This window comes from Lepidochelys kempii, chromosome 9 (genome assembly GCF_965140265.1).
Source record: "Lepidochelys kempii isolate rLepKem1 chromosome 9, rLepKem1.hap2, whole genome shotgun sequence".
NCBI classification, from domain to species: domain Eukaryota; kingdom Metazoa; phylum Chordata; order Testudines; family Cheloniidae; genus Lepidochelys; species Lepidochelys kempii.
This window is the reverse complement of record NC_133264.1, coordinates 28,239,746-28,255,843: the sequence shown is the minus strand read 5'-3', so window position 1 is coordinate 28,255,843 and position 16,098 is coordinate 28,239,746. Positions and strand designations below refer to the sequence as shown.

At 44.1% G+C, this 16,098-nt stretch overlaps 1 protein-coding gene across 2 annotated transcripts; it reads right to left on the bottom strand.

Moving 5' to 3' along the window:
- Positions 1–9,912: 9,912 nt before the first annotated feature.
- On the bottom strand, positions 9,913–15,490 carry COMMD2 (COMM domain containing 2). 2 transcript variants are annotated; one of them, XM_073359713.1, is made up of 5 exons: positions 15,056–15,490; positions 14,548–14,625; positions 12,830–12,912; positions 11,103–11,276; positions 9,913–10,502 (listed from the first exon to the last, which is right to left on the bottom strand). In XM_073359713.1, exons 1-5 carry the CDS (start codon positions 15,120–15,122, stop codon positions 10,305–10,307), a joined length of 600 nt encoding a protein of 199 aa, XP_073215814.1. In that variant the 5' UTR covers positions 15,123–15,490; the 3' UTR covers positions 9,913–10,304. The 2 variants fall into 2 exon arrangements, with proteins under 2 accessions (XP_073215814.1, XP_073215812.1); XM_073359711.1 differs by lacking the exon at positions 15,056–15,490 and having other exon boundaries at positions 14,548–15,047.
- Positions 15,491–16,098: the final 608 nt, after the last annotated feature.

Here is a 16,098-nt window from a genome sequence, read left to right as displayed (position 1 = left end):
CTTCAGGACATGAACAAACCACTAATTCCTGGATTTAGGAAGAAATCTTCCCTATGGGCAGTTTATTCCATATCTGTCCACTGTGGATTTTTTCCAAGTTTCTTTAACACAGCTAGTACTGACCACCATCAGAGATGTTGACCAGATAGAGGATGGAAATTGCCATGTTTCTACATCCTGATGGGCCAATGAAGATGACAGAATATGCAGAAAAGGCAAACTGTCAAATTGAGAGTGAAAATGCTAAGCAAAAGATTATATGAATGATAGCAATGCAAACAACTCAACAAGTGAATCAAACAACTGAATCAAAATATATCTTATTTGTTAGAATAAAAAATGTTTAGGGACTAGTTTAAGTGATGCCTGTACTTTGAACTTGCATAATTAGAAGCTATCCTGATTGCCATTTTTATGTAAACCATATATGCAAAGTTTTCCGTACTAAAGCTATCATTGTTTGCCATAGGTTCATGGAGTAACATTAGCCTTGTGCAGATGTTTCCTGACTTTTGCATCCATGATGTATTAGCCATCTGATCGGTCATTAACAAGGTAAATTCCTTTTTGCTCATTTGTATATTTATAAATTAAAGTACATAAATTCCAAAATTGTTATGCTATTGCCAATGAAAGTGTATTAAGTTTTACAAACAGCAGAGTTGGCTAACTAGTGTGTGTGGTGGTGGTGGGGGGGGGGGATCTTACACCATTTGAAGTGTGGCAGAAATGTATTCCATATATTCTGAAGCATGCTTGGTCATGGTGGTTTGTATCTCAGCCTGAATGCTATTTTCACTTAGGTAAAATTGGGTGTATATATATATATATATGTTGTTTTTCTTGAAACAGGAGCTTCTTGCACTTTGATAAATAGATTGAAAGGTTGATTGGATTGATATAATTTACTGTATGTGTCTAATTCATACAGTCGATAGTCATGATAATCAAATTGAAATTCTTTATTACACAAATCATGTAACTGGCATTTGTTTTGCTCTTAGTAGTCTGCCCACTAATCCATCTCCAACAGGACTGCTAGTAATATTTGAAGCCTCTGAGCAGGTTTCAAACTACCAACTTAACACAAAATCTGCCATAAAAATGTCCCCAGCACTCCCACCACACACTAATATGGATCAGGTAAAAGCAGGGATTTAAAATTATATTGGGACAATTTTCACGTGCTATATTCAATCCTCAACCAAAAAAAGCTTTTATGGTCCAGTATCTTACAACATGGATGTAACCTGAAAGGGGGGTGGAGTCTCCACAGAGCGGGGGCTGTGCTCCACACCAGACCCAATAGGGTGTGATAGGAGATGTACTTCCTCTTCCTTAGATAAACTAGTTAAAGTAGGTTTCAGAGTAGCAGCCGTGTTAGTCTGTATCTGCAAAAATAAAAGGAGTACTTGTGGCACCTTAGAGACTAACAAATTTATTTGAGCATAAGCTTTCGTGAGCTACAGCTCACTTTCTGAAAAATTTTGTACTGGTGAGCCCTTTCACATAGCAAGCCTCTGAGCGCGACCCTCCCCTTATAAATTAAAAAACCACTTTTTTATATATTTAAACACCATTATAAATGCTGGAGGGAAAGCGGGGTTTGGGGTGGAGTTTGACAGTTCGTGACCCCCCATGTAATAACCTCGCAACCCACTGAGGGGTCCCAACCCCCAGATTGAGAACCCGTGAGTTAAAGGCATAATTTAACCTAGAGAGATAATCTTGCATGACGTTTAATCTCAGTTTTTCATTGCTACAAAACACCTGTTGCAATCAGTGGCAGGTTACAAGATATAAAAGACTTTGGGGCTTGTCTACATACAAACTGGAACTGAAACAAAATAAATTCTCACACCCTTAGTTATTTTGGTGCAAGTCTGTATGTGAACAATTATTTCATACAAACAGTGCCCTATTTTGAGTTGTCATTACCATTTTAAATGAAATCTGGCAGATCCAGGAATAAAACCCAAGTCTCCTGTCTTCTAGGTACAGTGTATACAGTATGGGACAAGGGCCGTCCCTAGCCATTTTGATGCTCTATGCAGCCCCAGGCCTCCGCAGGGGTGGGACTGGGGGGCAGGAGGGAAACCACCCCCCAGCACGAGGAGGCGGAGTGGAGCGGGCTGGGGCCAGGTCACTACACTTCCTGCCGCCCGGCGAGTGCAGGGCAGCCAGGCCGACCCCACACTCACGGGGCAGTGGGAAGTGGAGTGACCCAGCCTCAGCCCGCTCCACTCTGCTCTCCTGGTTCCCGGCTTTGGAGGGTAGGGGGAACCACACCCCAGCACTCACCAGTGGGTGGCTAGGAGCTGGCAGAGCGAAGCAGGCTGGGGCCAGGTCGCTCCACGTATCACTGCTGGTGAATGCAGGCCTGACCCCTGCTACAGTGCTCAGGGGAGTGGGGGCGGGGCTGGGGTGGAGCAGGGGTGGAGTGGGGGCAGGGTTGGTGAGAGAGAGAGAAGCTTTTGAGTCTACACAGAGTTCTTCTTCAGGTCTCAGAAACTTACTTGGAATGTCACAGCTAAATACGAGGTAGAACAGATTGTTTAGCTTCACGAACTAACACATATTTCAATGCCCACGCAGAGCAAATTGGAGGATCAGTGCAAAAAATCAACATTTATGACTTGGAATACACATAGGGAGCAGATCTGCTGGGTAAAGAGAGGCCATTTTAAAATAATTGTTCAGAGTAGCACCACGCCTTAACATGAAATGTAAATGCAACAGATTAATAGCTTTAAAGATTGACATGTTTATCATAGTCATACTTAACTTCCTTAGAGAATATTCGCAGGCTTTACTAATTACTGTTTGCAAATTGCTGCAAGATCTTTGAATGAAAGGCCATATTATCATAATTATTCTATTATATAATTGTAAAGATTGGGTCCATGTTCCTGCTATAGGCTTCCATTTTTAATAGTTATAATTAAAATTCAGCAATAATGTACACTTCCTATTTGAAATTTGTCACACAAAGCCACAGCCCGTTTTAGTCATTCAGTAGCTTTTTGTGTTCAAATAATGGAAAACTAACTTCATTTCATTACACACGGTACACAAATACATCATAGCAACAGCTCCAACAATGGCATATTACACCTTCCAAAATATTTTTTTAGACTTGAAAACATTGCATAATGATGCCAAGCCAAGAGCCAGATCTTTAACTGTGGCTGAGGAGGAGACGGCACAAAAGAGATTGTATGCCACCCCCAATCCTGACATTGGTCATGTGCAAGTCTACTCTCCAGAGAGCTGAAGGCCCGGTGGCTGCTCTAAATTGTGACGTCTGCCAAAGGTCCCGAGACAATCAGAGATGTTCTAGGCATGGTCCCTTCCCACTGGCCATGCTCTCTGAATAGCAGGCACCAATGATAGTGGTGATGTAAGAGTTGCTATGGTGGCTCGACACCAGCTGATCTTTCTCTTTGCTGGGAAATCCATACATGGCTAATTAAGCTGGCTCCATAGAAGCTTTGAACAGGCTGACCAGCACAATGCTGCCCTAATGCATCAATGGATTAGGACCAGGGACTGTAATTGATTTTTATGAATGGTTGCAGTCTCAAGTATTGCCCAGATTCAGATACTAAATAGCACTCTTCTCCACAAAAAGTCCCACTGAAACTAATGGTACTTACCTATAGAGCAAGGTACTGAATGTTGCTCCTAATCAAAATCTGGCATTAACCTAAACATACAGATTTTAGGGATAAATCTTATTCCTTTATTCACACAAGCAGATTGCATACAATGAGAGGCAACCAAGAGATCTTTTAAGGGTGCTGTGGTTTTTCTTTTCCTTTTTTATATTCAAGATACCTTTTACTCTTCTTGCAGAAACAAGACCACTTCCTATTCCTCTGTGCATTATTATTTTTTCAAGTTCTGAAAGTGACCTCAGAACCAGCTCTTTATTTTTAGTGGCAGAAAATGGAGCTGATAAATAGGTAGCCTATTTAAAAATTAACTGGATTAGAGTTAGGGACATTACCTCAGTGTTTTTAATAATTTATGAGAAGAGAAGAAGGCCATGTGCTCTCCAACACTTGAAGGGTTGATTCTGGAAAGCAACAGGAAAATCATAAGGAAGGAAGGAAGGAAGTTTTTACTTATTTCCTTTAAAAGAACTCTCATTCTGTGTGCTTCAGAAATGGGTGAGATTTGAAATGAGCACTGTAAAAATTCCAGATCCAGATCTGTATTTCAACTTTACCACAGCTCAGGGGTACTGAGACTGGGTTGTTAGTTCAGGTCCTTGGGTTACATCTGCACTAGAGAACTGAACCATTGGTAATTCAATCAATGGAATTATACTGCTGTAAGTGGCCCTGCTGCAGTGCATCCAAACTGGCCAATATGTTTCAGATGCAGTTTTACCCTGCCTCCACACGGGTACTCTATTCCATTGTTGCAGTTGCTGAAGCTTCCAGCTTGAACTAGAGGCAGGGAAAGGGAGGAATTTGCACAACTGGGGAAAAGGGCCACTTTTGCCTTCATTTGAATCTGAAACCACCCATTTAAGAGTCAGATTGCATTAATTAGAATCCAGAAACTGTCCCTGCAGCCCCCATGTCTGCCTGCAAAACCAGCCCCAATAATACAAATAATAAAAAGCAACATACTTGGTGCAAGGGGGTCTTTGTCTCCCAGTTTCTCATCTTGAGCCTGCAAAGCTTGGGACTCTCTAAACTGGGCCTCGGTTCCAAGCATAGTCATGGGCATCTCCCAATCCAGCTCTTCCTCCTGGGTCTCTGCTGAAGACATTAAGCTGGTCTTCTCTTTCTTCTCCTCCACATCTTGGTCCTTCACCACCATAGTATGGAATGCCTCCATACTATCAAGCAGCAAGAACTTGGTTCAGTGCATCAGACTGGGCAGGTTTGCTTCCATGCCAGCTTTTACTTTGGACCTTGTTATACTGCAACTTCAGCCCTTTAATATTTTCATAGCACTGTGTGCTACTCTGTGCAACGCTCTGCTTGGTAAGACATTTAGGCACCCAGTCACAAAGTTCTGCTCCAACTGGATTGCCTTGCCATAGTACCTGCACATCCGCCTCTTGCCAGCTGGCAACAATCATATAAAGTGTTTTTCTAAGACATTAGACATCCTGATAAAGAAGTGGACCTCAGGACAATATCATTTCTGGAGAAGTTGAGGCTGGCAAAATAGCATACAAATAAATGAACGGTGTGTCCAACACTTGGTATAAAGGTTTCTGGAAAATTTAACCTGGGATAGTAGAGTACAGTTGACTTGTACAGTGCAATGGTGTCAGGAGGACTATTTTCACCGTAGGGACTATTACTCCAACACTAGCCATCTGCACCAGCACTGAACTGGTGGAGATCGTTTACAGAGGCCCACCATGCAGCGATTAGCTTTGCTGAAAACAAGCGACTATAGCAGAATATAACATTTGCCTGTGCACCACTGAGAGAAACTGCATAAGCACATGACATATACAGGTATGCCTGTGGGATATGTATTGATTATCATCCCCAAATTTTCTGTATTCCCAAGGTCCAGTTAGAACTCTCCATTCTATCCAGAATCTGGTGGTAGAAAGACAACAAAAATACCCCCATACCCTACCATGATGCCCCACAGACATGGTCACAGAGATTACAAACAGTTGCATATGGTACCAACTGGTCCACAGTAGCTGGGAATAGCTGCAATAAAATAGGTTTTCTTTAAGATGGAAAAGATAGGCATGCTTAGACCCTCATGGGGATAAGGAAGTGAATGACGAGAGCCTTCTTGGATCTGACCCAAATCCCACTAAAGTAATGGAGAGACTCCCATTCATTTCAGTGGGCTTTAGAATGGAGCCCAACTGAAGGAGAGGTAGGTGGGGCAAAATATTAATTGGCTACTCAAACTAATCTTGCACTTACTCTAAAAATATGGAAGATCAGCACTGACGCTGAAAAGAACAATGGAGATACCAAGTAACTCAGTTTGATTGTAGTTCGCTACTTTATACAATCCCCAGATGTGTGATGTGCAACGCACACAAAGGACACACGGATGACAGACTGAGAAAAGCTTGACTATTCTTTCTCTTCTGACAATCAAAGGCTAAGCTATATATGGTCTCTCATTTTGCATCCATTTTCTAAACTAGCAAATAGTGGTTCGTAAGCATCCCAAAGAATCTATAGTAAACAAGTCCTCTCATGGATCAGAGGCATAACAAATATGACACTGGCATCCATGGAAAGGGAAACACCATTTATTTCCTACTCACACAACACCCATTAGCTCTTCACTAATCTTCCCAAACAGTGGTTCAAATGAACGTGCAATAGGCAGTGGTCCCTATCCCTCACTAATGCAAAGCCAACTCTATCAACCTCCACTTTAGCACAGAACTTTGTGTTCTGAATTTAATCCATTCAGAGAACATCCCACTATTGCAAAAGATATATCCTCTGCACCTAATCAAACGCTTTTTCTGCATCAAATGATAGCAACAGCAGTCGAGTCCCAGAACGAGGCTAGTGGGTCAAATTTAGTCAATAATTGTCATCAGAGGAACATATGTGCTTAACAAAACCCTTTTTGATCTTTGTAGATGAGATACAGTAACCCTCCTACAACCTGCTAGCTGCTCTTAAGTAATGAAACTGAACAACAAGACTCCACATAGAGGGTCTGCGATTTTTTAAAATAGGAAACAATACTGATATAAGCCTCCGTTGCAGATGGGAAAGGACATTAAGTAGCCATTGTGTGAGTGAACAATTGTGTGAGGGAACCATGAACATTGGCTATTCCGCCCTATGCCGCGCCCCCCCAAAAAATCAAAGAATAAAATAAAATAATTAAGCTTTAAACTTCTAAATTGAGCCCCTTTTTAAATGGTAAGAACTACTACAGTTTAATGCACTTCTGCCATCTTTGGCTTTAAATGCTACTTTCCACAAGGAGCAAAAACCCAAAACACTAAGAAAATTACAACAGATTTAGCAATAAAAAGTGTATTTTAAACCATAAATCCTGAACAGCAGCAAAGGAGCATTATTATAACATCAACATGGAAGGAGGGGAGACAGCACAAATCAAAGCCAAATCACACGTACAAAACTCCCCTTCACTATCTGTTCTCTCTTCACTCCAGTTCCCATGGTGTATAATGTATTCCCACCAGTAACAACAAATGATACCAACATCCTATTCGCTGAAGCTACAAAATGTTATACTAAAGCATGAATGAAATGTTAGAAGTCCCATTTTTTTGGTCATCCGTGTTAGATGCTAAAAGCCACTTACATTTCTTAATTAAAGTAACATTCACATGCAATAATTAAGTCAATGTTTCCATTATAAACCCATCTTTCCACAGGCTGGAAAACTTGCTACCACTGACCTGTCAGAGAGAAAAATCCAAGCCATAGAATGTTTTAATCAACAAAACTGAAAAAAAGATGAAGCAGCAGTTGCACTTTTTTGCTTTTTCCTAATAGCTTTCTTTAAAAACGATCACTGCTTAGCCCATAATATTGCTTTTGCTACTGTTCAGATCACCTGTATTTACAGTAGAACCTCAGAGTTATGAGCACAGCAGGAATGGAGTTTGTTCGTAACTCTGAAATGTTTGTACCTCTGAACAAAATGTTACAGTTGTTCTTTCAAAAGTTTACAACTGAACATTGACTTAATACAGCTTTGAAACCGTACTATGCAGAAGAAGAGTGCCGCTTTCCCTTTTTTTAGTAGTTTACGTTCAACACAGTACTGTACTGTATTTGCCTTTTTTTTTTGTGTGTGTGTGAGGGGGGGTCTCTGCTGCTGCCTGATTGCATACTTCCGGTTCCAAATGAGGTGTGTGGTTGACTGATGAGTTCATAACTCTGGTATCCGTAACTCTGAGATTCTACTGTATGAACTTATGCAGAACCACTGGGGTTTGCATGTACAAACTATTGTCTAAGCTAGCCATTACTAGCTGGTTGCCAGGACCTGCCAGTAGTAACTACTAGCCCTGAGTCAAAGGGTGCGCTCACCGCTCACAACGACTCCTGCTGGCCGTTCTGGGAATTAGCTCTGCCACCTTGCCCTCTCCCTCCAGTGTGTCTTCCCCCCATCCAGGGAATAGCGTAACTCAAATCGACATAGCTTAGATCTACTTACCATGGGGAACACACTACGCGATGTTGACAGGAGATGCTGTCCCATCGACTCCCCCTGCTCTTCTCGATCCGGTGGAGTACAGGAGTAGACGAGAGAGCGATCTGCGGCCAATTTAGCAGGTCCTCACTAGACCCGCTAAATCAGGAGTGGGCAAACTTTTTGGCCCGAGGGCCACATCGGGGTTGCAAAACTGTATGGAGGGCTGGGTAGGGAAGGCTGTGCCTCCCCAAACTCTAACCATACCTGCCCCCCCACTTCCTGCCCCCTGACTTCCCCCCTCAGAACCCCTGACCCATTCAACCCCCCTGCTCCTTGTCCCCTGACCACCGCCCCCTCCGGGACCCCCTGCCCCAACCCCCCACCCAGGACCCCACCCCCATCCAAATCCCCCGCTCCCTGACCGCTCCCCTCGTCACTCTTATCCACACCCCCACCCCGACAGGCTCCCCAGGACTCCCATGCCTATCCAATCCCCCCCTGAACCTCCGCCCCATCCAACCACCCCCTGCTCCCTGACTGCCCCCCGGGACCTCCTGCCACTTATCCAACCCCCCACCCCCCCGCTCCCCTTACCATGCCATTCAGAGCGGCAGGACTAGCAGCCGCACACCGCTGAGGCTGCAGGGGAGGGGGGACAGCAGAGGAGGGGCCGGGGGCTAGCCTCCCTGGCCAAGAGCTCAAGGGCCGGACAGGATGATCTCACGGGCCATAGTTTGCCTACCTCTGCACTAGATTGACCAACAATCTATTGATTGCAGCTCATCGATCCCCCGGTAAGTGCAGACAAGCACTCAGTCTGCAGCCCCGCTCACGCCTGAATCTGCAGCCTACTCTTCGTGGCTTGGCCCTCTGGCCAGGACACCAAGGTCCTCCCCTTCCAGGGAATTCAGAGTCTTTCCAGACCTGCTGTCTAGCTGGCATCTCCAATGCCCTGGCCACTCCCCAGGGGCTGGGAGGGGAACTCAGGCCCACCCTCTATAGTGGGTTCCAGTCCAGGGACCCTCAGCTCAGCAGTCCTGGACTTTCCTTTCCTAGCCCTCACTCCTCGTTCCCTGTACTGCTTCCTACCATTGGTTCCCCTTCTCTCTCTCGGAGTCTACCAATTCCAAAACTGTCCTCCCTCTTTCCAGGGTGTGACTGCATCCAATGCACTCTGCAGTCTCCAAACACTGCTCCCCCTTTGCAGGAAGGGACTGCCCTTGCCCAGCAGCAGCCTTTCCCAGAACAGCCACCTATCTGTGGCCCCCTACCTGGCTTTATACAGGCCCCAACTGTTCCTGCACAGCCTATTCCTGTAATCAGGGCTTTCTTCTTAGCCTCCAATTTACAAGGTTAATTGGCCCATCTGGCCTCCATTAACTCCTTCCACTCCTGCATGAGGTAGCCACCCCATCACACCCTGCTACAGTCAAGGAAGTGCTACCATATTACACATCTTTTCAGAAAGTTAAACAATAGTAGAGTGCTTTGGCTAACATAAGTTAAACTTAAAAGTGGACTGACTCTCTTATTTGCAAGTCTAGCCAGAAACATAGGAAACGATATCTAAAACAAACCTACTATTTGTCTGTAATGTGATTTTGATGATATATACAGCATTACAGAATTTGTTGCCACCACTTCATAAAAGCATCTTAGCAGCCACTAACAGAAGTTATGACAGGGAAAAGAAGTAGAAACTTTAAGAGTTAAATTCAGTCGTTCTATAAGCATAAGAATTTAGATGGAAGACCAATCCTGGTAAAATATCACTCCTTCTCAGCGTAAGTATTTTTTTATTTTAAGAAGGAACACGAGAATAAACGTTGCTTGATAAACATAGCAATGAATATACAACTTTGTATTACACTGAGGCAGCCCTATATAATATTAGAAAAGCTCACCAAGGAGAGTTAACTAATGTAGGGCTGCCCGGACTAATTTCTATATAGGGAGTTAAAGCACAAAACAATTATCCTAACTCACATCAGGCAGCTGTGTAGTTAGCAACAAAGGAAGTTCAGCCTGTAACCACTGGCTCAAGATCCTGGCACAGGAAAGCATTTCATCTGATCCAGATGTTTATTTTCCTCAAAATGTATATTTGTGAACATTGTTTTCTACTACTGTTTCACAAATTACTTAATGAGATAAGTCACAAATTAATGTTATTTGATGTTGCGGACTATTCGCCTACAATGATTTGTTTTCATTTCCCCCAAGGCTTGTTCCAATTGCTGAATTAGGTGGAGCAGAGTAGCAGGGTCAGTTTGTAATATTTTGGTTGTCTGATCTCCATTTTGATCAAGGTGTAGCTTTATAGTGACAGCTGGTTTAATCTGTTGTCTCAGACTTCTGCTGGCAAGCTGTATGAAGAAGTTCAAATGAGATGAAATGGAGAAGTAAGGGGAAAAAAAGAAACATTACAAGTTAAAACAAAGAAATATGTTAGGAAGCCAAGTGTCACATTTGGAACTCACAACTCTTATGCAACTTTATTCATAGACTGACACATAGTTTACTCTTTACATCTATATCTAGTTTTATCATTATTAGATAATGATTGCAGTTTCTGGTTTAATCAAATGCAGTTTTTTGTAATGCTGTCATTTGACAACGCTTCATTATATATTACACCAAAGACTTTAAAAACAATAAAAAAGACTAAATAAAGTTATCCTTTAATCTAGTATATAAATCTCTGACTGAACTCCACAATGTAACAGAGCATAAAACAATGAAATCAATTTTGCAACATTAACTATACTCTTTATCTATCTTAAAGCCCACTGTCTTGCAATGCAGACTAGTAAATAAGCATCTGCAAATATTTATATAAATGCAAATACTGCAGCCTCAAGCATTTTAAGAACACTGAATTAATCTTAATTTTTTCACAACAGCCTGTTCTGCTAAAATGTGCTAAAATGAAATTCAGATTATCTACTAAGACTAGGATATGTTACCTGCACATCTAGTCTCCATTCAAGGCTGTGGTAACTGTGGAGCTTTGGTGCCAGTTCACTAAGAATGCTTCTGATCTCCCTTCTGTTGTCAAGGTAAAGCTGAAGCAATAATTTGTTCAATTCCTCTGAGAATCCCAGAACAAGCACGGAGTCTTGGAAGTCTATCTCAGAAATCTAGAAATCATCAATTTAGAATGTAATCAGGAATTGCATAACTGTTGTTGCTATTACTATGTTACTTGCTCCCCAGAATCTATATATTACATTTTCTAAAGTCACATTACCTAGTTACAATCCCTTTCATGCAGAAATATAAGAGAGGAGTTCCGTATCTAGAACCCATCAAACCTGTCACATGTTAACTAGTGTATAAATGATGATACAATATTGCTACCAAGGTACAACTTCAATAATAATATTCAAATGCAACTACTCAAGTAAATTAAAGAGGGCAAAAAAAAAAATGCTTAACTTTTTGTATTTAATCATTTTGATACACCTATTTGAAAGTAGTAGGAACCAAAATAGTGTACCCATAGAAGGAGCTTATAACAATGACTTATTGGGCCTTGACAGATTCTAGTACATTTCTAGATATCAGATCAATTTATAACATTGTGTAGCATCGTTATTAAAATTTTAACATACTCTGAAATTTCTAAAATGCCTATGTATGTAAGTGCTGGGTCAGAACTCACATTATATTAATCTAGAATGGCCCTTGTACTTTGACAGTCCCAGATCAATGGTTTTCTACATGTATGTTTTATTTTATGGTGTGGTTCAGTTTCTGTTATTCTGGAAGCAGTCATGTACTTGAGAGAAGAGTCTTCCTTTTGCACTATTGTCAACAGCTTTCGCATACTATAACTGTTGCATGGCAAGCTCTATCCCATCAAAATGCCAGGAGAATTTATTTCATTTTTCAGGTCACCCTACTTTCCAAAAGAAGATATTTCACTCTATTCCAAGAACTGGAAGCAATACCAGAAGAATACAAGTGAATGAAGTTAACTCAGGACCACCACTCAACTGCTCCACTTATTTCATAAGTTTGCAATATTCAAGTATCCTCTTACTTCTTGGACAGTCTTCCCAATGGGAAGACAATTTATTACCCAGGTGCCTTTCTTTCTTTCCTATTTTCCTGTATTCTTATTACCTTTTATGGTGAGTTAGTTAAAATCTCACAATCTAAGCAGCATCAGGCCAGTAGTAGCCTAGGTAGCTACAAGGAACCCCGAATAAGAGGAGTTAATCTAGTCTGTATTCAGTACAGCATTTGAACAGTGACAGAACTCAAAAAATAGATTTCCGTTCACTTACAGTTGGATAGTTTATTTTTTAAAACATTATTATTTTTTAAAGCATTATTCCTCACTTTCTATTCTTTACTCTTGTGAATCGTTGCTATATGCTGTTAAAAAAGTTTAACTCCAGAGCCACTGAAATGCATATGCTAGGCAAAGTGAAGTGAGTCACATATACAGTGCTTTGGGATGCTTAATATTACAATACTATGTAAAAATGGTGTTGCTTTTATACATACCCTTTCATTCTCCCATCATCAAGAAGTTGTCAAATTTTGAAAACCTGACTTGGTCCCTTGTCTAAGTGTTTCCAGCATTGTAGGCATATTGTGGAAGCCTTTGTTTTCCAATAAAGAAACTGGAGGACTTCTCTCAAACTTTTACCCCTGATATATACTATCACGACATTATCCTTACCAGGAGCTTGGAGCCCTCAGTGAGAAGATATGTTAATCCCTCAACTCCATGCTGAATAATGTCACTACTAACATTAAGTTTTCCTGAAAACAAAACAGATATTCAAGACAAGGTAAGGTGTATCTGTCCAGGCTATAAGATACAGGGCATCTAAATAAATAAATAAATAAAATAATTTTAAAAAGCACAGCAGAATTAGTACGGACTTAAGCATACACTGCATGGTAAGTCACAATGGGGCCTGAAAGAACTTTAGAGTTTATGATATGATTTAATAAAATAATATGCTCACTTGTGTATCACTTTTTAAATCTAACCAATGGTGACCAGACTGGTACTAGAGTTGCCAATTTTCAGACTTTGCCCTTTGGAAAGGGAGGCATTGCATTAAAGGGACACAAATACATAATCACACCTAAATTATTTAAACCACAGTTACAAGTATAATTTATGATTGCTATAGATGAAAGATTTAAAAAAGAAAAGTGGTGTTTTCAGTTGGTTTTCTTTATACATTTGATAATCCTTTGGGTACAGCAAATTTCATTCCTCCATCTCCCAGCTATAATCCACTAAACACACAATTTTACCCTGATAGTTGGATGGGCCTTTCACAAAGCAACAGGAGACAGAAAAATATTTTTTGAAAACCAGGAAAGTGTTACTGTAAAACAACAAAAATTGGAAGAGAAATTCAGAAGCACCATAAACGTATTTTGTTAATTGCATATTTCAAGTTGATGACATCCATTTAAGTCATGATGTATATCGGTCCCAAATATATTTCTGGATTTTATATTGTTGCTCAACACTGTAGTACAAGGGAGGCCAAACTACAGCCTGCGGACCGGATCCAGCCCGTCATGGCTTTCAATCTGGCCCTCGGGATTGCCGGCCCTATGACGCAGCAGGACTAAGGCAGGCTCCCTGCCTGCCCCGGCCCCGCACTGCTCCCAGAAACAGCTGGCACCACGTCCCTGCGGCCCCTGGGGGAAGGGGTGCAGAGGGCTTTGTGCGCTGCCCTCGCCTGCGGGCACCGTCCCCCACAGCTCCCTTTGGCTGGGAATGGGAAATTGCAGTGAATGGGAGCTTCGAGGGTGGTACCCACAGGTGAGGGCAGAGCACAGCAGCGCTGCCTGTCCCACCCCAGCAGTCACCGCTGGACATGCTGGCCACTTCTGGGAGCAGCGCAGGGCCAGGGCAGGCAGGGAGCCTGCCTTAGCCCTACTGTGCGGCACTGCCACCTAAGAGCCACTCAAGGTAAACGATGCTGTGCTGGAGCCAGCACCCCTCCTGCACTCCAACTCCTTGCCCTGAGCCCCCTCCTGCACCCCACACCCCAACCTCTTGCCCCGAGCACCTTAACACAACTCCCCAACCCCCTGCCCCAGCCCTACATTTATGGCCCTGCATGCAATTTCTTCACCCAGATGTGGCCCTCGGGCCAAAAAGTTCACCCACACCTGCTGTAGTATCTAAGCACCTTCTGCATGAAATCATCAGCAATAGCCAAGTCCCTAGTGGACTTCATGGAGTCTATGGCAATTCTCCCTTTTCAGGGTAAAATACTCCTTAGAGTAGGGCATACGTTTTTGATTAATAAAATATCGAATTTTTAAAATTAGTATTTTCTTTTTAAATCAGTTTTAACAATTCCCCTTCAGTCCAGCAAGGTCCTAGGCAGCATTACCCTTCTGCCCCGCTTCTCTCACTCTTACTTGCGGCTCCTTCGTAGATTTTCGGGTTGGTGCCTTTCCTTAAGAACTCCACTGCGATACGGCCAAATTCACCAACAACTGAAACGAAAGGAGAGAGACGCTCTGCGGACCTGCCTGGTGACTCCTGCGCTGGGGGGAACTCTCTGGGGCAGCTACTGGTTTTGCAGTGCCAGGGGCACATTTCACACCTCGGCCAGGTCTCCCTCATTAACAGAGCTGACCCGTGGCCCCCGCAGAAGGCCTTGGGCTCTTAGGGGCCCCCTCAACCCCAGCGGGCTCCGGAGACGGGGGTGACTGTCAGGCGCTTTGGGAGCAGGGCCCAGGGCCCTGTTTCAGTTTCTCCGGGCGAAAGGTCCCACTTCGCCGCCCCGGGGGGCCCCAGCAGGAGGGCCGCGCTCGTGCTGGGGGATTGCGGGGAGAGAGCTGGAGCCTGTGGGGCCGAAGGAGCCCGCCCAGGGCGGAGGAAGGGTGCGGGGCAGCCCGGGAAGCGGGGGCGGGCGAGCCGGACCTGCGCTGTCCACCTGGGTCAGGAAGCCCAGGTGCTCCTTGTGCTCTTCCGATAGCACCAGCAGCATCTTCCCGGGGGCCGCTCGCCTGCTCCGCTCCTAGGCCGGGCGCCTCCCCGCCGACAGCTGAGCCGCTTCCTGTCAGGGTGGCTGCGCCAGCGCGCTCCGGCCGGTGAGCGCAGCCCGGCGCACGGGTTCCGGGGCCCCAGGGGCAGGCAGAAGGCCGGGCGCGGGCAGGGGGGGCGAGGCCCGTCCGGCGGCTCCTCTGCACGGAACGGGGTCTGGGCCTGCCGGAGGCGGTTCACCTCCCCCCGCCCTCTGCTGCGGCCTGGCCCCTTCGCCCCAGGCGCCCCCGAGGGCAGGCGGGAAGGGTCCCACGGTCGCGGCCGGCGTCCCGCCCAGGAGCCCTAAGGGTCCCCAGAGCGCGTTAGGACGCGACGCGCGGTGTCGGCGCCACAGGCCCAGCTAAGAGCCGCATCCAGATTTCAAACCCCGCAACGGCAGGAGGGTCTCCTCGCCTGAGGGTGGGTCAGATTTATCGCTGCATTCGGCCCACCTAGAGCGTGGATTAACATCTCGGCAGTACTTGAGGGAAACTCGTTCAGTGCTGCTGCTGTTTTATAAGTTCGTTAGTTCACACATTCAGGGTTTGATCCCGCATAGCGTGAGGTTAATCGAGTCCACACAGTGCTTTTTACACGTGCAAAGCGCTGTACAAGCTCTCACGAGTGAAGAGCTAAACAATTAGTTTCAAACATTGTTAATAATTGGGGGCGGGGGGATGTAGCTGTGTTTCACCTCTAGCTTTCAATGTACTGTAAATTACTCAAAAGGGAAAGGAGAGAATAAAGCAGCTAATACTTATTTGTGGGGGCCCTGTGTACCTCCTCTTCTGCATGTGGCACACACTAAAATTCCCACAACTGGCAGATTTGATTTGGGAAGAAGTTCATTTAGAAATGGAAAAGGCCTGTGGATACCGAGTAAAATATTTACAAATTTAGTTTAAAAGTCACCCATTCATAGATATCCATTCCCCCCCCCA